We start from the raw sequence: 26,378 nt of genomic DNA, 5'->3' as shown, positions 1-26,378 counted from the left end.
ATGAGCATACTTGCAAGCATATACCAACAAACTGGTAAGTAGTTGATTCTGGGGAGAAAGGTTGGGAGGTCAGGGAAGATGAGACAACTTACCTTACAAACTCTTTGTACTGTTTGAAAAAATAATGTTTTACCCGTTAATCCAATTTTGCCATTGAGCAAAATTAGATTCAATGCTCATTTTAACATCTGAATACTGTAAAATGTCTTTCCTATGACTGATCAAATGTTTTGAGAATTACCTAGTCAAATGCTATTAATTCAGAACCAAGCCTGACATTTCTAAAATAGTGAAAATCATATACAGCATATAAATTTGAAAATGTTTTTCAAACATACAGTAATTTGAATGAACATTTATCAGTATGAACAGAATTTGTGCTATTACACAATTCCAAGGAATGGGAAAAAATGGAAACGGAAAAAAAAATCACTCAGTTCTTCCCAGAGAGATTTGTTTGTTGGAAGAAGAAAAGTTGGTAATAACAGTGAAATGGCTTAAGCTTAAACTAAGAAGCAGTGGATCCATTTGTTCATTTTCATAGGTAGTTTTATTTGGTTTTTAGAAAAATATACACAATAAATGGAACCTCAGTTCTCTTAAATAGTTTTAAATTAAAAGTATGCAAGTGAGAGGATGAGTGTTATTTCCACAGTCAGGACATCAACACTGTTTAAAAAAGTGGCAGATAGGAATTTCTGCAGCAAGTCACAAACGGTTACAGGAATGGCGGGAAGTGAGAGCAGCCTGAGGCTGGCAGGCTAGCGCCAGCTCAGACGGCACAGTGCGGGTACGGGTTCATCGCGCCCCTTCAGCCGGAACTTAAGAAAAGAATGATGTGCCTATCCTAACCACTACAGCTCTGAGTAAAAACATTTGAATGTGGGCAAGAGGCCCTCCAGGGCTCTAACAAGCTAACTGGGCCAACCAGAGCCTGCCCTTTTAGTTTGGTATTCAGTTAGACTGAAAGGTGTTAGGATTACCTGTCAGTCACAGTTCAACTGGCAGCCCACGTAACAAACTCAAAGGCTTGGAGCATTTGTTAATGCCATGTATTTTGCATTAGACCCCTGCTTTCTCCTGAACATTCTTCTTAATGAATTCACAGTATCCAACAGTGTTTGCGAAAGATATTTTCCCTTGGCAGCCATCTGACTTCTACATAGTTTTGAGAAGTTAGGCAAGGAGGCAGTAGGGATTGCCTCAGCTTTGCTTCAGCTCTGCCCTTTCCCCTACATAATACACACTACACATATATATACATGTGTGTAGATGTACACACTATATACTACAGTTACTCCAGGCCTACTTCTCCAGGAGCACATATGTTCCCTCCACTGGTCCTGGGGTTTTTCAAGGAATCACAGCCTAACTGTCACGCCAGCCAGAGGCCAGTTTGTCATGGGATTTACTGAGGAGCTTAAATGGAACTCGATGATACAACTGCCACCGGTAGCCACCTTCCTCCCTCGCTGTATGCATTTGCTAAATGAGCAAAGCAGTGAGGCAAACGTCAGGAGCAGTATCAGGCTTTGGGGTCTACACACACTTGTGTGAGTGGGAGAGAGAGGTGACAGGAAACAGGCCAATGAGTAGTGGAGCTGGCGGTTCACTTAGGAATGAGAAGTGAGAGGTCGGTATTTTGTTCTCTGTTCGTCAATTTCCTGTTTGGTTCTCTTGATGCAACTAAAGATCTCCTTAAAAAGCACTTTGTATTCTGGTGGCGTCGAGGTGGTGGGGCAACTGATGGGCTCTGGGGTGACCGAGGCCGGTTCCCAGCTAAGGGTGCCAGGCTCAGGCTGGGTGTTCACTGTAGCCAGGTCCTTGGCTCTGGAGGTCTGCACAGCCTTGTGGGCCAGGGAGTCCTCCTCCTGCTGGCACTTCCTCAGCAGCTCCTCGTACTTCACCTTGAGGGCGCTGTACTGCGTGTCCACCTCGTGCAGGAGGGAGATGCCCCTCTGCTTCACGGCCTTGGCCCTCCGGATGCAGGTCTCCTCGTGGCCCTTCACAATATCACCGCCCGCCAGGCTGCTCAGCACCGTCTCACTGCTGCTGCGCTTGAGAGGCTTTCTGTGCGCTTCAGGCACGGTCAGGAGCATCTCCTCCAGCAGGCTCTGGCAGGGCTCCTTGACGGGGACAAACAGAGAGTCTGGCACCAGCTTCTCAACCCCATTCACAAAAGGGCGCTCCGACCGCAACATCTGCCGCATCTCCGCCACGTCGGCCTGCAGCTCCAGCGCGCGGGTTCGGTAGGCCTCTGCGGCCCCCAGCTGCTGCTCCAGTTCGCTGTTCTCCTTCAGCACCAGCCCGTACTCCTCCTCCACGGTCGCCCGCTTCTGCCGCTCCAGGCTCAGCTGTGCCTGCAGCATTGTCACTGTTTTCTTCAAATGCTCGTTTTCTTCTTCATCAGGGCTCTGCTGACTTTGTAAGGCAGTGATCTTCTCGGCAAACACATGATCGTACACGAAGTGCCTGGGGAAAATGTTGAAAGAATCTATTACACAGGTCGACTGAGAATGCAAAGAGGGAGACTGATGATTTTTTTCAACTACCTATTTTTGAGGAGCTGTGATGTGACTGATGTTTTGCCTATTCCACACTAGAGCAGTGGCTAAAATGAACACGTGAGAAAACACAAGTTCTGTGACTAATTTTTTTTTAAACATTAAAAATACTACAGGGCTTCCCTGGTGGCGCAGTGGTTGAGAGTCCGCCTGCCGATGCAGGGGACACGGGTTCGTACCCCGGTCCGGGAAGATCCCACATGCCGTGGAGCGGCTGGGCCCGTGAGCCATGGCCTCTGAGCCGGCGCGTCTGGAGCCTGTGCTCGGCAACGGGAGAGGCCACAACAGTGAGAGGCCCGCATACCGCAAAAACAAAACAAAATACTACAGAACATCCATTCCCAAAGACCAGCTGTATGACTGATACTGTTCAAGGAAATCAGAACAGCCAGTGGTGCTCAGTCTTGGCTGCAGATTGAAATCACCTGGGCAGTCTTAAAAAATACTGAAGCCTGGGTCCCACCCACATAGATTCTGACCTAGTTGGTCTGCCACCTGGACTTGAGTTTTGTTTTTTTTTTAAAAAAGCTCTTCATGTGATTCATAATATACAGCTAAGACAGAACCACTGCTGCAGTGATTTTTAAACCACAAACACATATCAGAAACACCTGGGCAGCCTTTTCCTCACACCTAGAGATTCTGATTAGGCCTGAGGGAGTCGCTGGTTTGGCAGTGTGAAAAACCACACAGGTGACCTGGTGAACGGTCAGTGCTGAGGACCACCAAGTGCACGGGCTGGTCTCTCGCCTCTTCAGACTCCTAGGCAACTTGTAACTGTACTTATTTGTGTGATTATTTGCTTATCTGCCTCTTCATGAGACTGAAGCCTCCACGAGGGCAGGAACTTTGTCTGTTTTGCTCACCACTCCTCACATCTGGCATTAGCACCTGCCTTACAACAGGTGCTCAAGAAATAGTTCCTAAATAAAGATTCAATCTCCGAACTCCATATTGTAAAGGCATTTCTGCAGGCAAAAAAACCTTGTTTGCCTGGATTTTTGTTTTACTGAATTTTCAATTTTTTTCTCCACTGGAATGTGAAATACAACCCCAAAATCTGTAGTCTATCAGAAGTACTGCACCTTATTTTAAATTAAGATTTAACACGTTAAAAGCACTAAAATACACGAGACTTTCAAAAATAAGTGTTCACCGGATTACTAATACTCAAGAACTCAGTCATTTGTATGTTTAAATTAAGTGGTTTTGTTCAAACCACCGGTGGTGTAATAGCCAAGTGGCATTTCCTAAAAGGGTACTTTTAATCTACTGGAATCCAGAATGTGTCAGTGACACGAGATGCGCTCCTGCTTGCAAATGCCATGGAAAGACAGGCCCTTACTGGCGGAGGTCATACAGCTCTTTCAGAGACGAGAAGCTGGGTGCCGATTTCTCCCGGTCATGCTTCCCCTGGCTCCTTCTCCCTTGGCCAGACGACTTCAACTCCTCCACTTGGCTCTGGAGGTGATCAATGTTGGCTTGTAGGCATTCAATTGTTTCAGTCAGACTGCGAGGAACAGACAGAAGGCAGTTGCTGCTTGTCATATTAAATTAAGGGCGTAAGCAGTGAGGAGAGATTAGCTGCCAGCCACTCAAACTGGGCTTGCATAATTGGAAAAGACTTCTATTTAATCGCTATTCTCCACAGAGAATTAAATTAAACCTTACCCCATATTGACCCAAACCCACTACAGCCATGTTCTATTCTAGTTGATACTAAATGACTTCTCCTAGGGCTTCTTCAATGGATTCTAAAAACTTTACCTCAGAATCTTCTGCTGTGAGGCCTTGCTGTCAGCAACGAGCTTTTGATTTGTTTCTTCCAGTTCCCTTGCTGTGACATCTAATTGCTCATAAACCTTTGCGTGCTGTTCATTCATCTGCCGCAGAAGCTCCACCTGCTTGGTCAGATACTGGAAGAGATGATTGTGACCAGTTTACACGTTAAACAGATAAGATACCTGCAGCATTCCAGCACCAACTGCATCCCACAATTCAATTCAGTTCTGGCACTAACTACTGGAGCTATAAGGGCTCAGCCCCACAGAACCACCCCCAATTCAGGCGCTGCTGGCAAGTCCCAGGGACCGCCCGTACATTCAAACAACCAGCTGTAAATCTGGGGGCTCCTGTGGCCTCCCCTCAGGTTCAGTAATTCGCTAAAACAACTCACAGAACTCAGGAAAGGGATTTACTTACACTTACTGCTTTATTATAAAGAATACAACTAAGGAACAGCCAAAGGGAAGAGATGCGTAGGGCAGGGATGGGGGTGGAGAGCAGTGCGGGGCTTTCTTGCCCTCTCCAGATGCACCGCCCCCCGTCCCCAGCACATCCATGTGTTTACCAACCCGGAAACCCAGCTTCACTGCACAGACATGATTCATTCAATCACTGGCCACTGGTGAATGAACTCAATCTCCAGTCCCTGACCCCTCTCCAGAGGTTGGGGATTGGGCTGAAAGTTCTAACCCTCTAATCATGTGGTTGGTCCCTCTGGCAACCAGTCTCCATCCTATCATTCAGGAAATTCCAAGGGATTTAGGAGCGCTACACCAGGACATGGGGACAAAGGTCAAATATATGATTTTCATTATACCACAATACCACAGGTTTATTTTATGAAAAGAAGAACATTAAATCTCAAACTACTTTCCTTAGTAAGAACTGAGTACAAGCCATCCTTTATATGCTTAGTTTCCCTAAAGCTCACCAACATCTCGTGTATCATAAGGCTCTTCTACACTTAACAAAGCACAAAACACACATAAAATTAATATTTGACAGGAAAATCTAAGTGAGACACGATAATCCCAAAGAGAAAAAGCATGGAATACATGATCAATGTTTAAACAAAAATATGTTTTATAGACATAAGAAAAGCCTAAAGAGGAGGATTTTAGATGATATTTGCTTGAAAAAAAATTAATTTTTTTTCCCTCTGGGTGAGGCATTCTGGACAAAGAACAAGGAAAAAATACTGATTTAACCAGAAAAAGATATGTTAACTTAATATTATTCAAAGATACTTTTAATTCTGTGAGAATGTTGTCACCATAATCCTCCTTATTTGTGAGAAACTTGCCAGATTATTTATTTTGGTTCTGCTAAGACTGCTTTCTAAATGGCCAAGGATAAAGGGGAATAGTCACAACCTTAATGCCTCAATGTTACGTTTCCTTGTTTCCCCTCCGACTCAACTCCACCTGAAGAGGACGAAAGACAGTATATATTCCAAATGAAATAGTCACAATATTTCTCTGGGGCACAACCAGAAAGAGGAAAAAAGTAGGTATGAAGCATTACCAATGACCAAATGGTAATAGACCAGACATGACTTTAAAAATACTTTTCTTGAGGCTTCTCTTACATACCTATACAAGTATTTGCAAAGCTAACAGACTTCTTTCACAGACTTCTTTCAAAGAAAGGGCTATATGACTTTCAATGGGCTCTTTAAATGGCAGTGGTGTGGCAGACTTGAAAAAAGTATATGAGGCCTTTTTTCAAACTAGTTACATAGCTCGGTAGCAATGTGTTGAGAAAACACTTAATTCTCATACCTTCTCATCTGAAACTCTTGGCCAAGAGTGTTATGGAAAACTCTTTAAATTTTAGGAAGACGACACACACTTTATAACATCCCAGTGAGAGTTGGGTAGCACCCTGTTATCAAGCATTGATATTCTCATCAAAAGTATGAATAAAGGGCTTCCCTGGTGGCGCAGTGGTTGAGAGTCCGCCTGCCGATGCAGGGGACACGGGTTCGTGCCCCGGTCTGGGAAGATCCCACATGCCGCGGAGCGGTTGGGCCCGTGAGCCATGGCCGTTGGGCCTGCGCGTCCGGAGCCTGTGCTCCGCAACGGGAGAGGCCACAACAGTGAGAGGCCCGCATACAGCAAAAAAAAAAAAAAAAAAAAAAAAAAAAAAAAAAGTATGAATAAAGATTATAAACAGCCTCACATGAGTTCAGGTCAGGGTTTGCTGTCAAATGAACTTGTTGCCTACTTAAGAAAAAAATCTTGTTTTTATAGAGCTTTTCGGGTTCAGAATTGAAAATAAATTGTGGATCCGTTAGTACCTACCTTATAGGATTGAAAGTATTAAATGAGATGGAGTGAGCACACAGCATAGCCCCTGTAAAAGCCTGTGTTTATTCTTCACTCCCTCAATCCCCACCAGCTTCTCCTGTGTGTGCCTGTAATCCTGCCCTCTGGCTGGCAATGTCCTGGTAGATTCCTGTCACTGGTAGGGAATGTTTTTAATCTCTTCGGAATACTGGAGTAGAAAAAGGTTTAGAACATAGGAATGTATATAATAGCTGCAGAAATTTTGCAAGCTACTTTATGTCAGGTACAAGATCTCAAGTATTCTTTGGGACTGATTCACAACAACCTAAAAAGAATCTAATGCACAGACCAGACACTAATTATTAAGTTACCACAGGAGCTGTCCCTGCCTAGTGATGGGAATAGTTGCATCCTCCGTAGGACACATCTGCCCCACAGAAGGCAGGTGGGGAAGGCCAATTCCCATGCAAGTCTTGCTGGGCACAGGATCAGAGAAGAGAGGTGGCCTGATAGAAGGCAGCAGCGCAGAAGCTAAGAGCACAGGCTGTGGGGTTGGAATTTGGTGTGAAGTCCTACTGTGCCATTGCTAACTGGGTGACCTCCCGTAAGTAACTTAGTTTTTCTAAGGTGAGATTTCCTCATCACCTACCTCACAAGGCTGCTGTGAGGTTAATATGAGGGAAGGGTTCAGCATGGTATCTCGCAAATGGTAAAATGGCTCGATAAGAGTAGCTATTTCATCCTTATCTACAGTTATGCGTTTTCAAACTTTTCATGTGCTAAAATTCAACTGGGAGATTTACTGAAGTATAGGAAGCTGGGCCCCTTTCCCCTAAAATTCTGAGTCAATGAGACTGGGGTAGAGCCAGGATCCTGCATTTTTAGTAAAAACCCCAGGTGATGTTAGTGCAAGTGGTCCATGGATCACACTTATTAGAGAAATGTTGATCTTGGACATGGAAAATGCTGGAAGCCTCCCCTCCCCCAACCCAATGTCCCTTTCTCTTGGGTCCAGGAGACATAAACATTCACTTGGATCGACAATGATTCTTAAGCTTAATGTATACCATTTTCCTTCTTAGGACTTAATTTAGTTGCAGTTATTCACAAAAATTAGGCTATATTTTAACTGTATCGCAACAGCATTCTTTATCATGTTGTATTTTGACATGTTCCTACAATCATAATTCCCTGAAATTATAGACTACTTATATAATTGAGTGCTCCTTCCTAAATTCTCAGTCCACCCAAATACTGATTCTCTACAGATGGCTAATCTTATCTACTGCATTTAAAAAACTTGTTAAAATGGGTAATTTCAAACATATATAAATGCAGAAAAATGGCTTAATGAACCCTCATCTATCCATCATCCAGTTTCACAATTATCAATACACAATCTTGTTTCATCTCTACTTTTCCACTCCCCTCATCCCCAATTTAAAGCAAATCCAAGACATCTTAATTTAAGTATACATATTTATATATTTCTAAGGGATAAGACCTCATTTTAACCACAATTCAAATCACACTTTTAAAAACCCCAACAATTCCTTAATATGTTTCAGTGTTAACATTTTCCCATCTCTTAAATGGTTTTTCCAGCTTCATATGTAGTCCTTATTTCACCCTCAGGGGGTACCTTTATCTTGAAATTGTGGAGTTGCCTCCCTTTAAGGCAAGCTCCCCCTTCCTTTAGGGCCTTTATTACCCAATCTCCCCTCTCTCAGGGGCCTCGCCTTTCCTGGCTGGCTCCACCTAATCCAGCAGCTCTTGACCTGAGGTCCATGGGTTGAATTGACAGGGTCCACGAGCTTGGATGGGAGAAAAGTTACACCTTCATTTTCACTAACTTCTAACTGAAATTTAGCGTTTTCTTCAATTATGAATGGAGGCAACAAACCACCAGTAGTATGAGGAGTACTTAGGACTTCATCACTTACAGGAAGCACAGATGTTTCCATGGCACATAATAGTGGCTGCAGAAATCTTGACTTATCTCATCACTATTTGAAATGACAGTTTTTAGACTGCTATTAGATCTTGGTATTTAATGAATTAATAAACGCTTATATTAATATATCACAAATTTATTTTTTCAATATTTTGATACTCATTTCAATATAACTGATTCCCTCTGTAATTTTATGTATTTTATGTATTTTAAGAGGTTCATCTTAGAGTCAAGAGATAGCCAAAGGGATCCACAGCACAAAAATGGCCAAAAAACTCAAGATTATCCTTTAGGCCTCCATGCAAACATAAAGGCTTCAGAAGCCTTTCTAGACCACCCCGTCTAAAGCAACACCACTCCCAAGGCACTCTATTAATTTCCCTCAAAACACTTCACACTTAATAATAAACAACCAAATTGCTTACTTGTTAATGTCATAGTCTTCCTAACCCTCCTTGAAGAAGGGAAGGCTCTTATACATCTAGTCCATTTAGCACAATTCTTGATACACAGTAGGGACTAAAAAAATACTGGCTAATGGCAATTTCTAGACCTCTCTTCACGACAGCTCATCATGCTTGGTAACACAACTCAGACTGCTGGAATGTCGAGAGCCTTCTTTCAAAGAGTTTGAGAATGGCTTTGGCTATAGCCCTTTTGGGAAAAGGCCCTATTAGATACGAATTCTTTCCCCTCTTGCTCCATTTATTTTATTGCTTGCTCCATTTGTTTATTCCCATGGCACAGGTATGCCTCAGCATTCTGAAAGAGACATTTTTTACCAGTCTCTCTTACATGGGTCCCAAGATGTGTCCCTTTTTAAAGATATAATATTCAAATTAGAATTGTGGTCAACATAAAGGAAATAAGTCAATATGTAAATAAGTACAAAGAGGCTGTTTAGAAAACTGCAGTAGGTCCCCCTCATTTGATATATAAAAACCTGTAGGGGAAAAAACCCACAATGAAACCATTTAGGAAGAACTTGTGATATTTTGGTCTTAGAGGACTTGGCTTTAAGGACAAGCTAAAGAATGGCAGGAAGCTTGCTTTCACGTGGTAGGAGTTTAATCTTATTATGATTAAATCAAAACTAATCAGAAAAGCCCTTCACTTCTCCAAGAATCTGTGATAGGTTACCTAACAAAGGAATCTGACTAAATTGGTCAGCAACTTAAAAGAAAAATTTTTAGCTCTCTCAGCAAGTATTGATGTGAGGCCAGAGAATCAGAATCCATGTAGTCAGACACTGCTTTAAGGCTTGGCCTCTAAAACTTCAAATTAGTATTTAATCAAATTTTTTCTGATTCTACAAGGAAATGGGTTAGCTTATTTTCTACCCTTCATTTAAAGGTATGGCTATGCTTCTCATGTTCTGGTTTTCTCAGTTCAGAATCTTTGATCATAGCCTCAAATGAACCTGTCTGGACTGCCAAGATCCTAAAATTCAAGTGCCAAAAAGAGATCGAGTACAAAAGTATCTGTCATATTAAACAGGGGTGGGTGATGAGGGGATATTTAAGCTAAACAGTGGAGGGAGGGGAACATGGGGGTAGCAAAAACACAGGCAAAAATGTCAACTTATAGGCAAGAGTGTCTAAGTTCCGTGGGTTATCTCCCACTTGTCTTAGAATTTGTACAGAATGTCACCTCAACTAGGAGTAAAAGGTTCAGGTTATGTGAAAAAGCTATAAATAGGCCACCTTTACAACTGAGGCAAACTTTTGAAAAAGGCCAGCAGGATTCTATTAACACCTGTTTGCAACTGTAGAACCCTGACCTGGAATGCTGGAAAAGACAGACACAACCAAACTAAAAACTCATAAGGAATGGAATGGAAAATCAGCTTTTATGCAGTGTTGGGATTATTCTTATATTAAGGATTACAGCCCAAATCCTCTGAATTTAGTATCGAAATGACCTTCCACAATACTGAAGAAATATTTCCCATTACCTTTGAAAAACTTCTTTCCCCTGATTAAAATAATATATTTCCCCTGAAGGAAATTTAGGAAAAAATTAAAAAGTATGAATATGAAAATAAAAACCACCTATAATCTCACTATTAAAAGCTTGGCTTGTTCTTAAGATCTATTTTCCAATAATTGAAAAGGATTTATTTTTTTCAGAATTAAGATTCTTTCATTACTAAAATTCTTAAAACACGGATAAATAAACTGTGCAACAATTTATACTGTCCAAAATATATACACACACATAATCTCATCACCTCAGAACAACTCTGTACCAATGTCATGCCAGCATTCTTATCACCATTACACAGCGGAGCAAACAGGATCTGAGAAGTAATTCACAGGCCTAAAGTCCAGCTATTTGCTATAGAGTTAAGGGCTTAAGTCTGAACATTCTAACACTGAGGCCAGAGCTCCTTCCACCTCCTTTCAAAATCTCCAGAGGTGGAAACCCACAGTTTAGGAATTATTGGAAGTGCTTCGTAAACTGCTTACCTGTCCTCTGTTAAGATACTGATTTGAACAAGTACTCAGTGATTACCTACTATGTTCCAAAGACTATGAATAAACACAGCAACAGCCTTCAATGTTGCAACAGAAAATGGGGAGGTGGCGTGGGGAGAGAAATAGAATAAAACAAACCAAGAAATAAGTGTAATATATAGTAGAATATCGATAAATGTCATAGGGGAAGCACAAAATGCTTTAAAATTTCCGAGGAAGACATGAGCTTTTGAAAGAAGGGACACCTCTAAGGCCAGACTTCTTTGACTCCTGTGGGGATAATGCAGGTTTCCAAGCAGAGAAGCAACAGAAACACAAGGCTGTGGGCTGCTCACACAACTGTAGAAAACTACGAGAATCCGATTGTGTCTGATGTGTCAGATCTCATTACTCTCCAAAGCTTCTCTCCACCCCTCATTCAGGAGAGAAAAACTTGCTCTGGAATCTTGAAAAATTAGACGCTAAGTAAAAGCCACACAGGCTATAGGCATCTTTGAAGCCAATCATTACTTTCAATGTTTATTTAATCTTTTGTTTTATATTAAAAACAATGCCTAACAAAATACTAATTTTTATGAGGACTGTTTGAAACCCGTTAACAGTCTTTGAAAGCATACTTGTAGTTCTACTGAGAAAATATCCTTTCACAGTTTCCTAATTGTCTATTTCCATAATGAGTCACAGTTTGGGGGGATTTTTTTTTTTAACATCTTTATTAGTAGTATAATTGCTTTATAATGGTTAGTTTCTGCTGTATAACAAAGTGAATCAGCTATACATATACATATATCCCCATATCCCCTCCCTCCCACCCTCCCTATCCCACCCCTCTAGGTGGTCACAAGGCACTGAGCTGACCTCCCTGTGCTATGCAGCTGCTTCCCACTAGCTATCTATTTTACATTTGGTAGTGTATATATGTCCATGCCACTCTCTCACTTTGTCCCAGCTTACCCTTCCGCCTCCCCACGTCCTCAAGTCCATTCTCTACATCTGCATCTTTATTCCTCCTGCCCCTAGGTTCTTCAGAACTTTTTTTTTTTAGTTTCCATATATATTTGTTAGCTTACGGTATTTGTTTTTCTCTTTCTGACTTACTTCACTCTGTGTGACCGACTATAGGTCCATCCACCTCACTACAAATAACTCAATTTCGTTTCCTTTTATGGCTGAGTAATATTCCATTGTATAAATGTGCCACATTTTCTGTATCCATCCACCTGTTGATGGACACTTAGGTTGCTTCCATGTCCTGGCTATTGTAAATAGTGTGCAATGAACATGGCGGTACATGACTCTTTTTGAATTATGGATTTCTCAGGGTATATGCCCAGTAGTGAGATTGCTGGGTCGTATGGTAGTTCTATTTTTAGTTTTTTAAGGAACCTCCATCCTGTTCTCCATAGTGGCTGTATCAATTTACATTCTCACCAACAGTTCAAGAGGGTTTCCTTTTCTCCACACCCTCTCCAGCATTTATTGTTTGTAGATTTTTTTGATGATGCCCATTCTGACCAGTGTGAGGTGATACCTCATTGTACTTTTGATTTGCATTTCTCTAATGATTAGTGATGCTGAGCATCCTTTCATGTGTCTGTTGGCAATCTGTATATCTTCTTTGGAGAAAGGTCTATTTAGGTCTTCTGCCCATTTTTGGGTTGGATTGTTTTTTTGATATTGAGCTGCATGAGCTGCTTGTATATTTTGGAGATTAATCCTTTGTCAGTTGCTTCGTTTGCAAATAATTTCTCCCATTCTGAGGGTTGTCTTTTTGTCTTATTTATGGTTTCCTTTGCTGTGCAAAAACTTTTAAGTTTCATTAGTTCCCATTTGTTTATTTTTGTTTTTATTTCCATTTCTCTAGGAGGTGGGTCAAAAAGGATCTTGCTGTGATTTATGTCATAGAGTGTTGTGCCTATGTTTTCCTCTAAGAGTTTTTATAGTGTCTGGCCTTACATTTAGGTCTTTAATCCATTTTGAGTTTATTTTTGTGTATGGTGTTAGGGAGTGTTCTAATTTCATTCTTTTACATGTAGCTGTCCAGTTTTCCCAGCACCACTTATTGAAGAGGCTGTCTTTTCTCCATTGTATATTCTTGCCTCCTTTATCAAAGATAAGGTGACCATATGTGCATGGGTTTATCTCTGGGCTTTCTATACTGTTCCATTGATCTATATTTCTGTTTTTTGTTCCAGTACCGTACTGTCTTGATTACTACAGCTTTGTAGTATAGTCTGAAGTCAGGGAGCCTGCTTCCTCCAGCTCCATTTTTCTTCCTCAAGATTGTTTTGGCTATTCTGGTCTTTTGTGTTTCCATACAAATTGTGAAATTTTTTGTTCTAGTTCTGTGAAAAATGCCATTGGTAATTTGATAGGGATCGCACTGAATCTGTAGATTGCTTTGGGTAGTATAGTAATTTTCGCAATGTTGATTCTTCCAATCCAAGGACATGGTATATCTCTCCATCTGTTTGTATCATCTTTAATTTCTTTCATCAGTTTCTTATAGTTTTCTGCATACAGGTCTTTTGTTTCCTTAGGTAGGTTTATTCCTAGGTATTTTATTCTTTTCGTTGCAGTGGTAAATGGGAGTGTTTCCTTAATTTCTCTTTCAGATTTCTCATCATTAGTGTACAGGAATGCAAGAGATTTCTGTGCGTTAATTTTGTATACTTTTGGGGATTTTATCCTAGTGTTTTCACCTGTTCTGCACATTCTTCATCTACTCTGAGTAGCATGTTCCAAGACCATTTTCTGGATGATTTAAAATTTCTCTGGGTTGGTAGGATAAGAGCTTACTTTTTGGTTTTCAACTATATTTTGCTAAATTTAAAAAATGATCATGTATTACTTTTCGAATCAGGAAAACTCCCAATAAACATTCTAAAAAGTCAGCTTAAAATTTGTACAAGTGATTCCACTTGTGTAAAGTTCAAAGACAGGCTAAACTAATCTAGGGTGTTAGAGTGCTGTTTAGGGGTGGTGGTGACTGGAAGAGCTGATAATGTTCTCATTTCTTATCTGGGTATTGGCTGCATGGGTATGTTTATGAAAATTCTCTGAACTATATACTTAGCATTTGTGCCTTTTTCTGTATGTATATTTCAAAAAAAAAAAAAAAGGTTACTTTAAAGAGAAAAAAAAGACATGAGGTTTGAATTAAGGAAAGAGCCCTTATAAAGTTTAGGGGGCTCCGAAAGGATATAATGATAAGTGGCACTATACCTATTGCAAGGGTCATCTTTTAGTACAGAATTAGGTTCTTCAGCTGCCTGGTTACTTTTACAAGAGCGTCAGGCTTTCCTTGTTGTAGACTACTGGAGGGAGACCTTGCAAGTCTGTTGTGATCTGCAAGTCTGCCTGGGCCCAGGTGTGAACCAAACAGGCAGTAAGGCTGGTCTGTGGGAGGCCTCTGGCTGATAAGCGGGCTTAGCCAGAACTGCCATTTCATCTCCCTGTTTCATCCCATTCCTATTGACTTTCAGGAAGTGATTTATAAAAAGAAAGAAAGAAGAAAGCCAACCGTAATGGCAGAGAAGAAATCTAAGACAGTGTTGTTCTTTGTCAAAAAACAGCTTTGGATAAAGAGTGAAATGTTGAAGGCTACAATGCTTGGATCTATGAACCAGTGGACCACGTGCTCTGTTACAGAAACAAGAGATCCATGGAAATGTTTCTGGAAGTAATCCAGGCTAAATTTATTTAATTAGCATTATACATACATTTAATTGTATATTTATTTAATCATTAAGGTCTGACCTGGATGCTTCATTTCTATTATGCTTTTCAACATCTTATAAGAATTGGGGGTTGGGGAGAGGTGACTGCAGGGGCCAAGGAACCACATCCGTGTAAAAGCTTGATTACAAACATTTTTTAAGGAAAAAAAAATCTTACAGAAAACTTTAGATAGTGGAGTGTTATTTGTAGATTTGGAGACTCTTCAAAGATCTTTGGATTTTTTTCAGAATGTCAATGATCTGTTTCAACTGTTTAATCATCTTCAATACACAGAAAAGAAAATAAAGGTAGAAAGACAGGTAACTTAGATCATAAAGTAACTGTGTTTGTCATCTCCTATAGTAACAAATAGGCATCATTCTCTAATTATACAAATATTTGGACTTTTTTCATCTATATTTGGAAAAATGTGCTAAAATAAGCATTATAGTATTCAGTTATAGTGATTTATAGGTGCTTTCATGGAAAACATCAATACAATGTATTAAGACTATGTTTCTACCCAAATACAAATAAATGTACCTCACGGTATATGGTAATCTTCATGTATATGCCCTATGACCACTCTATGAAATTTTCCAATGAGTTGAAAAACGACGTCTGTGGAGCAAAACAGGAATGAGTTCCTTGATCATGTATGACATTTGGCTAGTTTAATAGTTTTAAAATGCCTGTTTTTCCTGCATTTTTAGGTTTCTGCCCAATTCTATTCAGTTTTGGGTATGGCATGTTCTATGCTCTTCTGATATAGAATATACCAAAAATGATAGCTGGTGATGACTTCAATATCATTACAAGATACACCTTCCTAGAATTATAAAGGTATATTTCAGTCACATCATTGGCTAAATTCATAAATCCTGATGAAGGGGGGAGGGGAATCTACTGTATGCATCTTAATTATGGCTACTATGTAAAATTAAGGATACTGAAATAATAAATTTGTCTTAGTTTTGATGATAGGCTTATTTGTATTCAAAAACTGAAATCTGTGTAATTTTGATTGAAGTCAAGGACAATGTTATTCCACGTCTTTGCATTTCTAGCACCTGGTTCAATATATAATCAGAGCTCAGTGTTCTGATCATGATGAATGGCTTCTGTGTTCTAAGGTCTTTTATATTTTTCTGCACATAGACATAAGAGTCCTGGTTTTACTGTACCAATTTGAGGAGAAGGAGTTGTAATTTAAGTGCAATGCTTTGTGGGGGTGGGAGGGTAGTTTGGGGCATGAAGTGTCCTAATAGGACAACTGTTTGGTTAATATCCATAACTAGCATCTTTATAGTCACCTGACCTACACATAACTGGGCTACTTTAATGGGACTATTTACAAGATAGCACCTCCATTTTAAAGCCTTAATCTAGCATCTTTCATATTACGAAATGAGGTACTACAATTTTAAAATTTTTCATCAAATTTAGGATGGTGTTTGGTTAGGGGGAGGGGATGCAGCCAAGGAGGGGTTATAGAGGGAGTCTCAACAATGTGGATGGTTTTCTTTCTTAATCTGCTTGGTGGGTACACGGGTGTTCATTGTATTATTCTCTTGTACCTCTTCGCATATCTCAAATATTGCATCATTCATTTTAAAAAGAAAAAAGTGAAAAACTAAGTATAATATTCACAGCTTTATTTTGCTTCACATACTTGTAAATACTGGACCATTTACTTCTAGTACACTTCACCAAGGGTGAAGAGAGAAATTTCTTTCATCACAGCAGACTTACATGTTGGGAAAGCTTAAAGAAAGTAAAAGTCAACCTCCACACACTTCCCAATGGTTCTTTATTCTAAGCAAAAGTGTATATTAGAAATTAAACACTGCTTTTTAATTCCAAGTGTTATTTTAGTAGAATACGATTAGCGCTAGAGCAGCGACAGGCCACAGCTCAAAGGTAACTCTCCTGCTAAGTAAATTACCTCAATTTCCTGTAACTGCTCCTGATTGGTTGTGTACATCTGCTGAAGAGAATCCTCCAGCTCTGTGTTCCGATCCAGTAATGTCTTCCCAAGCTCAGCAGCAAGTTGGAGATCTAGCACAACAAGTAAATCTTAGAATAGTGCAAATGATCTCACTTTAACATTTTACATAACCCAGTCCTTTATTTTAAGAATGAAACAAGACCCAACCCAACATATAAAGTTTAAGTCAGATCCAAATGGAAGGTGGAATGACACAGAAGGAAACCTGGATTCTACTTAAAATTCAGTTGTATTAGGGCCTTTTACCAGGTAATGTACTCTTTTTGTTTGTTTGTTTGGTTGGTTTTTTTTTTTTGCGGTACGTGGGCCTCTCACTGTTGTGGCCTCTCCCGTTGCGGAGCACAGGCTCCAGATGTGCAGGCTCAGCGGCCATGGCTCACGGGCCCAGCCGCTCCATGGCATGTGGGATCTTCCCGGACCGGGGCACGAACCCGTGTCCCCTGCATTGGCAGGCGGACTCTCAACCACTGCGCCACCAGGGAAGCCCAATGTACTCTTGATGTACCCTTACTTGTAAGACGTGAAGAATAGTGATATTCATTTCTTTAGGAATGATCATTCAGCATTGTGACATCTAAGATCATAATTATTTGCTAATGGACTGGACTTAATCATATCCTGATTGTCTACTTTTCTGGATGGACTGTTAAGCCAAAGTACAGGCAAACCTTTCAATAGTTTCTAAAGTTCCCAGGAATCTGGCTGCTGTGAATGCAACTGTCAAAGCAAAGTGTGTTGTTACAGATCCTGGCCTCCTAAGTGGACTACAAATTAAGTCACAAAAAGGAAAACTATTGGGCTTCCCTGGTGGTGCAGTGGTTGAAAGTCCGCCTGCCGATGCTGGGGACACGGGTTCGTGCCCCGGTCGGGGAAGATCCCACATGCCACGGAGCGGCTGGGCCCGTGAGCCATGAGAGGCCCGCATACCGCAAAAAAAAAAAAGGAAAACTATTGATACATCAGTGGTAAGAACATTGCGCAGGTCTCTCTCATTTTTATCTGTTTCTCTTCATGTCCTTCTCCAAGATGAGCAAACCAGATAAGCAAAGAAGCAGTACAGTTTGTGTGGTAACTCAGTCATGGCTCATACTTTCATTTAGCAAAGAAGCATATTTCTATTTTAAACCTTATTTTTCAAAGCTCTCTCTTCTTAGGCATATACGCACATAAGACAGGATTTGTTTGTTATAAATCCCAGAAATAAAAATTTAGTGATACAAAAAAGGACAATAGTTCTAACATAGGTGACTGAAACACTTATCTGCAGAGTAAATTTCTTTGCGAGATCCTTTGACATAGTGGGAAATGCACTGAACTGAGTAGGAAGGTCTGAGGTCCAGTTCTGATTGCCATTTACCAGGTTAACACTTTCAATATAGTCCCTACATTTAGTATTTTGTGTAGAGAGATGACTGTCCTGTCAATATGATTCTGAAAATCAAATGAAATAATACATAAGTACTTTACAAACTAAGCTGCAATACACAGGCAAAGTTATTATTAGTATTCCTTGATTCACAAATGAATGATTTTGTTGCTAGGCACCATGCTAAGATTTGGCTAGAATGGTGAATAAATGGATGAATTTCCCGCTTTCCTGACACTCCCAGATTAATGGGGGAAGGCAGACAGCAAGTAAGTAAATAAACTTGCAAACTGTGATAAACACTGTTCATCCATACATGTATGCATAATTCAATAATAGCAGACACTGTTCTGGGGATATAGGAATAAACTCAGCTAAAAAATTCCCTGCCTTCATGGAGCTTATACTCTATTGGGAGAAACAGCATGAAAAAATATATATACTAGATAGTAAAAAGTGCTAAAGAAAAAAAAAAAAGGAAGGAAGGGAGCAGGAAGAGTATGGATGTGAGAGGTTGAAATTTAAGAACAGGCGACAAGGGCTTCCCTGGTGGCGCAGTGGTTAAGAATCTGCCTGCCAATGCAGGGGACACGGGTTCGATCTCTGGTCCGGGAAGATCCCACATGCCGCAGAGCAACTAAGCCCGTGTGCCACAACTACTGAGTCCGCGTGCCTAGAGCCCATGCTCCACAACAAGAGAAGCCACTGCAATAAGAAGCCTGTGCACCGCAATGAAGAGTAGCGTCCGCTCACCGCAACTAGAGAAAGGCCGCGTGCAGCAGTGAAGACCCAACGCAGCCAAAAATAAATTTATATATATATATAAAAAGAACAGGCGAAAAGGGTGACTTAAGACTCAAGATGTGAAGGAACTGAATACGTGACCCACGTAGATCTACTTAGGGGACCGGCATTCCAGGCAGAGGCAAACCTGGCAAGCATGACTGGGGCTAATAAGGAGGCCAATGAGGCGTGTGTGTGTTGTGGGGGGGCAGTAGGAGACAAAGAGGGGCTCCATGGAACCCAGTGAAGGCTTTTCACAGGATCACTCTCTCTGGCTGTTGTGTAAATAGATGGAAAGGGACGAAGGTGGAGGGAGTGTGACAGGGATATTGCAATCATCTGGGTGAGAGAAAGGTGGTGGCTTAGACTACAGTAGCAGAGATGGAGATGAATAGAGGTGTAGGATTCTGGATATGTTTTGAATGTAGAGCTAAAAGGATTTGTTAATCAATTGCATGTGGTATGCGAGAGAGAAAAAGGAAAAAAACCTCTGGGTGTGGTGATAATGTACAAAGGATCTACTTCAGAAAGGGAGGTCACAAGGAAACTCTTTCTTAGGAGATGTTTTAGCTAAAGCATGAAGGAGGAGGATATCACCATGTAAACGCCAGGCAGAGGCCCTAAGACAGGAAAGAACCTGGCACACTGCACAGCCCAACATAAAGCCAGTGTGACGGAAGCACACTGCGGGAGAATGGTATGCGAGTTGGAGGAGTAGGCAAGGATCAGATCACACAAAATTTTATTGGCCATGGGAAAGAAAGTTTAGATTTTATTCTAAGTATGATGGAAAGTCATTTCACTTAGTGTCGAAAAATATACGTATTATTACTCATTATGAAAACAGGGAACCTCGCCACATATGATTTTAAAACAATTTTTAGAGGTTGACAAATAAGGCTTAACATTGTTCATTACGCCAATATTAAAACTTAACCTAAGGGGCTTCCCTGGTGGCGCAGTGGTTGACAGTCTGCCTGCCGATGCAGGCGACACGGGTTCAAGCCCTGGCCCGGGAAGATCCCACGTGCCGCGGAGCAACTCGGCCCAGGCCCGTGAGCCACAACTACTGAGCCTGCGCGTCTGGAGCCCTGCTCCGCAACGGGAGAGGCCGCGACAGTGAGAGGCCCGCGCACCGCGATGAAGAGTGGTCCCCGCTCGCCACAACTAGAGAAAGCCCTCGCACAGAAACTAAGACCCAACACAACCTAAATAAATAAATAAATAAATAAATAAATAAATAAATAAACTCCTACCCCCAACATCTTCTTAAAAAAAAAAAAAAAAAAAAACTTAACCTAGGGCTTCCCTGGTGGCGCAGTGGTTGAGAGTCCGCCTGCCGATGCAAGGGACACGGGTTCATGCCCCGGTCCGGGAAGATCCCACATGCCGCCGAGCGGCTGGGCCCGTGAGCCATGGCCGCTAAGCCTGCGCGTCCGGAGCCTGTGCTCCGCAACGGGAGAGGCCACAACAGTGAGAGGCCCGCGTACCGCAAAAAAACAAAACAAAACAAAAAACTTAACCTAGAATAAGTGGTAAAAGAAAAGCAACCTTTGTTACCTGGTACTGTCCATCTGAGTGCAAAATTAGCATTGTGCTTGGTTAGTTTTCCCTCCTTAGGAAAAAACAAAGCCGCAAAACCCGCCAAACACCACTATTTTAAAACATTTTACACCCATTTAAAATAAAACCTTATACTTTTGTTAGATAGGTGTTAAAATACATTCTCTTGTGATTTAAATATTAACAGTGTCTACTAATGAACTTAAGACTTCAGATATCAAGTCTATGAAATAACATCTTGTATTCACAAGACATAAAACCCTTTACAAACCATTCAAAGCATTTAAGAAACATTATTTTTTAATATCTTTTCAAGGTAGTTAGCCGAGATTTTCAAACGAGAAGCACAAAGATGCTAAGCAACCTGACCAAATCCACATGGTGAGTCACAGGCAAAAGATAAACCACTGTCAATTCTAACTTTCACCTTCATCACAATTCTCTATTATCCATATCCACACAATTTTAAGTCTATTGACAGAGGTGTCCATATACTTCTTTGTTTAAGGTAGAGAGTACAAATCTTCCTAGTTGAGGTACTTAATCTTTTCACTTGTTTTCCTGGATGGCAATGAGAAACTAGAGTTAAGCTCTTTGGCTTTTACTGCCTGTGCTGTCAGTGAAAGCATATACAACCCCAGGCAAGTTAATATCTTGTTTTCATTAAGTGAAAAAGGAACTAAGTACAGCTGAGATGTTCCAGAAATAATTATTTTGTACTCAGAGGGTAGGCAACGTGTATACATAGCCCCACATAGGAACCACCACGCTGAACTATTAAGGACAAAGCATATAAACATTACCTAGACATTACTTAAGTCTCTCCTGGCCTGCTGTAAAGGGGTGAGTAATTCCTCACTGGGAAGGACCCGAGACTCACCAAAGATATTCTTATCTAACAATCAAAACCTGAGCCAAAACTGCTTCCAGAATAAAGACTAACTTAAGACCACTTCAGCTATCTTCCTCAGTTAGGAAACTACCTATGCTACTTAATACCAGCCAGGAACAGCTTTCCTTTTCCTGCTGCTGCAGAAAGAGATGCCAAGTATAGCACTCTTCCAGTAAACAGCAAACAGAGAAGAATTTGAGACTAGTCCTTATCACAATCCTTATTTCTAGTTAAACAAAGCCCCAGCCTGGCTCAGTAACCTGAAGTCTCAGTCTCCTAAATATTTCATAGGATGTTTAGGACAGAATTCTGGCAAAACAAGTCTCAACTAAGAGAAAGTGTCTGTGAAGTCACACTGTATAACAGGATATTACTTCATTTGTTAGTTTAAAGACAAGAGTCTTTTTTGGTCTTAAGAAAACAAGAAGTTTATTTCCTGTTGTGTAGCATCTGGCTTCCATAACCAAAAGGAGCCAAAAGCTGGCAGTAAGCCCAAGACGGTTTTCTAAAAAATTAGTGGGGGGAATGGGAGAATAATGTCTTTTATTTTTAATTAACATATAAAAGAAAAGGAAACAATATAGTTTTGAAGCCTATGCACCTGTTCATCTCACCTTACAATAAGGATTTTCATTAAGAGGTTGCCTTTTCTAAATCCTACTGAACTGGCGTAGGCAGCCACTAAAAATACCACAGATTTACTGCAGGCTTGAGAACTGCAACTTTTCAATACCTTCATGTTTAGTATTCTTCCACTAATCAGTCTTTGCAAGTGATAATAATCTATTTTAACAGTGTAAACTGTTAGCTTTAAACAGATATTCTACTTAGCCCTATGCTCTAGGCAAAATATTAGCTCTAGCAGTCAAGTGATTTTTTTAAAAAAGATCTTCCTTCCAGAATTCTGAAATCTTTAAATCCCACTGCTATTACATTTTTCTTATTTTACTTCAGTTTTTAAAAAAATACGAGGACGACATATTCCCATGTTAGCTGTAGTCTCTAGCAGTAATTCAATAACATTAAGGCTGAAAGCTTTTCCTATTACCAAACCAAATGAGTCATTTGGTGATGCTTCTGTGCAACCCCTGTTGCCAACGTTACTGTAATTGGGAAAGCAAAAAGTCTGAATATAAATATCAAGAAAAATGATGGTGTCAGTTTTAATGACCAGTGATTCAGCAAATTAGTTGCTCACATGGAAAATGTACTCCTCTTAAAAAGAAGTAGAAATCTTAGGATTCTTTTAAACTAAGATTTCATTTGCTGAACCATATAGTAGAAACCCGAATCCTTATTCTAAGCTTGCAAAGCTCACCAAATGACAATTATAATAGCAGCTGGTCTAAAAGAAAACCCAGTCTCTTAAGTCTTTTCACCTTGTTCTCAGGGGCACATTTCAGAGCTAGCACCATCATTACCTGCACAGGAGGCTCCTGCTGTCCCAGAAAGGATCTCACCCCCAGAGACCACTGTCAGCGTCCTCACTGTGCCAACTCAGCCCTCTAACAAAAGACAGTCTCTTCATCAAAGTGTTTTATAAAAGCAAAGGGTTTTCTCCTTCTGCCTGCATACAGCTTTACGTGTTTCTAACAAGGTATGAATGGTAGGCCAGAGCCCTCCGAGGTTAGAAACTTTCAGCAATTTTAATTTTTAAAAAGAATGCCCCAAGCAAACTTTGGTACAGAGATTCAATCTACTTAAATAATGCTTCTATTGCTAAAGGAAAAAAATCTGTAGTTCTATGACTTTGAGAACAGGATCTTAGTTGTTTTAGCAGCTCTCTCCAAACAAGGCTCTCTCAGTAAAATTAATAGTGAGGATGTTAAAAAATGAACAGCCATATGTCTGCACTTGATAAAATCCCACTAGATCTGTTTATCAATCTAAGAGGACAGACCTGCTCCCAAACTTTATTCAGCAGCAAAATTATCTAGTGAGGGCTCGCCCTGTGCCAGGCACTACATGTAGTAGGCACACACCAGGAGGTGGCGTCTCCTCCAGTCAACAGGTTCCTAGACCGTCAGTGAGTAGGATCCTGCCTATCCTATCTTGTGGACAGGCACTGTGGCCCCAGTGCCTGGATGAACAGCTGGCACAGAATAAATAAAATTTTTGAGAAATTAACAAATTAAAAAAAATCCTTTAGAAGTTTAGGAGTTAACATATAATTTAATGAAACTGGGACAAAGATACCCTTCTGTTCACACTGTAGCCTTCATTCTTTTACAGGCCATATTCACAGTTATGATTGTTGGAATTGCACATCTATTCCTACACTACACACTTAAACTAAGTTATGACACACAGGGTTATGTCAAAGTCCATCGCGATAACAGCTGTAAAAGTCTTTTGAAAAGCACAGAACAAATTCCAAATGCAAATTGGCATTAAGGAGGTTTGGACCTGTGCTCTTTAAGGTTTCATTAAACTTGAACACCTGATGACTTCATTTCGATCAGAGGTGAAAGAGTTCCACATCTAACCCCAATATGTTGCATTTGCTCCTCAGTAGATTGAAATATTACAACCAGCTGTTCCTAACAACCTCCCACAGTGGGAAAGTGCAGTGTGGACTAAGGCACCTGATGCAAGAGAGCCATGAAAGCAATAATCCTGTGTGAGTGCCTCAGTTCAGTTCAACAAATGTTAAAATCGAGCTTCTATTATGTGCTAAGTATTGTGCTAGATTAAAAAAAAAAAAAGAGCCCATACAGATCTACACTTTCTAAATACAGTAAAGAAAACTATTTAGCTTTGATTATAGGACAAAGTGCTTAATTTATTATAGGGAAATGTTGCAAGTGCACAATGGCTGCCTCATAAATCCTGGAGAAAGTTTCAAACTAGGCCATCAATCCTTAGGGGGAATTCTGAAAACAGGTTAAAATGTAAGACAAATTTGACTTGTGGACGCTGTGAACATGATGGCAGATACTGCACTGCAGCCACTGGATAGCTTAGACTATATAAGCGTAGTGGTGAACTACTTTGGTTTAAGTGACAGGCCACGACATATTGACTTAAGAAATCACCTTCCCCCAAAAGAATTCCTCATGTTTCTTTTCTAAGTACGAGTCATTCAAGCCTACAGTCTTTCTTCCCCCCAAATTCAATGGTTAGCAGGAACAAACACCATGGCCATTTACTATTCGACTAAATGAGATGTTAACTTTTTGTGCAAGTTAGAGCTGAAAAAGTTGATTTATACAGAACAGCTGAAACAAGATGCCTGAATAAAATTCCTGAGGATTATTCAGGATTCAGTATAGTGGCTGAGAAAGTTTACTCTGGAGTTTGGAGTGGAATCCTAGCTCCCCCAATAACACTATCTACTTCTACCTCTGAAACTTTGTTGGATTAAAGGAGCACCTGTGTGAAGGGCGCGTCAGTGTCTGGCACACAAACGCTGTTTCCCAACTGCAAGTTCCTGCTATTAATAGGCAAAAAGCTGGGTGGCACTGGCTCCAAACTGAGGGCCGCTCTAAGGTTTTCTCTGGAGACAAGAAATCCAAGACAGGAATGCCTGTTTTTAACTAAAAAGTTAGGGTGCAAAGTGAAGGAAGTGGCAGAGGTAGAAGTGCCCTCAAGACATCTCACTTGGCATCCAGTAAACTACTCTGCATAAGGAGTTTGTTTTTCGCCCCCAACAGTCTAACACCAACTGAAAAAGCTGTAAACCAGGTGGTGAAGAAGAGACAGGGTTTGGGCACTGACTATGGTGACTCCTCATTCTGAGTGTGGGGGTTCAAAAATACTTTGCTGTACAGCAGAAACTAACACAACATTGTAAATCAACTATACTCCAATAAAAATTAGTTAAAAAAGTATTTGCTCCCACACTTAACTTGAGGGAAGTCATTTGGCCGCCTTAGCCTCCGCTTTCCCCATCTGGAAAATGGGGATAACGCGAATTACTCTCTCACGGAGTTATTGTGTCTATCAAATGTGTGCAAAAGGGCTCGGCACGGTTCCTGCCACACAGCAGTACCAGCCGGGGACTGAACACCTGCAGCAGCTCACACTCGCTGGGAGCCCCGGCTGTGGTTCCCCCCGGAGGCGGAGAGGAAGCTGGGCACGAGCCCGGTAAGGGGCCACCCCTCTCTGCTCCGAGAAACGCCGTGGAGATTAAATCAATTAATCCGGAGAGAGCGCTTCAAACGGTGCCTGGCGCCCGGTTAGCACTGCCCACGCAGTAGTGGTGGTGATGATACTGATGATGCTGATGCTGATTACCGCGCAGAAGCCTGGGCCCCGCAAAGCGGAGTCCTCCCGGGTGGGACAGGCAGGCGCGACAGTCCCAAAGCCAGGTGAGCGCCAGACCCCGCCCCTGGCATCGGTGGGCCCCAAGCAAAAGCAACTTTTTAACAGTTTCGCGGCCGGGAGGAGTAGCCTCGAGCCGGCAGCCGCCCAGACCAGGCCCCGCCTGGCGATCGCGCCCTCACCTTGCTGGAGGTCGTGGTGGTCGTACCACGGCTCATCCTCTTTCATCTCAAACTCCTCCACCAGGTTTTCCGCCAGCATCTCGGCCGGCTCTTCCGGGGGCAGCGGCCCCCGCCGCCGCCGGCCCGCCTCAGCCGCTGCCCCGGGCTCTCCGCTGGTCCCTCCGCACTCAGCCAGAGCCGCCCTCTGGCGGGACCCGCCGCCACCGCCGCCGCCGCCGCCGCCGCCCAAGTTCCGCCGCGCCGCCCGACCACAGCCACCCGCTGCCGCTGCTGCCGCGGGGCGGCCCGCAGCACACGCCGCGGACCAGCTTCCCGACTCGCCCCGCGCCGCCCAACGACCCCAGCGGCCAGCGCCCAGCGCCCCGGCGCGAGCGCACCAGCCGGCGTTCCAAGCCGGCTCCTCACGCCGCTGCCGGGCCCAACGTGGCACTTCGGCAGAACCCTCCCAGACCGGGGCTGCGATTCAAACCCCCGGCGGCGCCTCGGCCAATCGTGAGCGGGCCGCCGGCCGAGCGGCGGCGACGTCATTCAAT

General features: G+C 41.8%; 1 protein-coding gene across 1 annotated transcript; it reads right to left on the bottom strand.

Annotated features, from left to right (window-relative positions):
- Window positions 1–527: 527 nt before the first annotated feature.
- Window positions 528–26,289, bottom strand: CDR2 (cerebellar degeneration related protein 2). Its single transcript, XM_081257646.1, has 5 exons — window positions 25,846–26,289; window positions 16,734–16,846; window positions 4,332–4,480; window positions 3,910–4,074; window positions 528–2,472 (listed from the first exon to the last, which is right to left on the bottom strand). Exons 1-5 carry the CDS (start codon window positions 25,922–25,924, stop codon window positions 1,614–1,616), a joined length of 1,365 nt encoding a protein of 454 aa, XP_081113772.1. The 5' UTR covers window positions 25,925–26,289; the 3' UTR covers window positions 528–1,613.
- Between the last annotated feature and the right edge of the window lie 89 nt (window positions 26,290–26,378).

Source organism: Mesoplodon bidens, assembly GCF_964165515.1.
Source record: "Mesoplodon bidens genome assembly, chromosome: 15".
Taxonomy (NCBI): domain Eukaryota; kingdom Metazoa; phylum Chordata; class Mammalia; order Artiodactyla; family Ziphiidae; genus Mesoplodon; species Mesoplodon bidens.
Note: the sequence above shows the minus strand (reverse complement) of the source record. Positions and strands in the feature narration are given on the sequence as shown.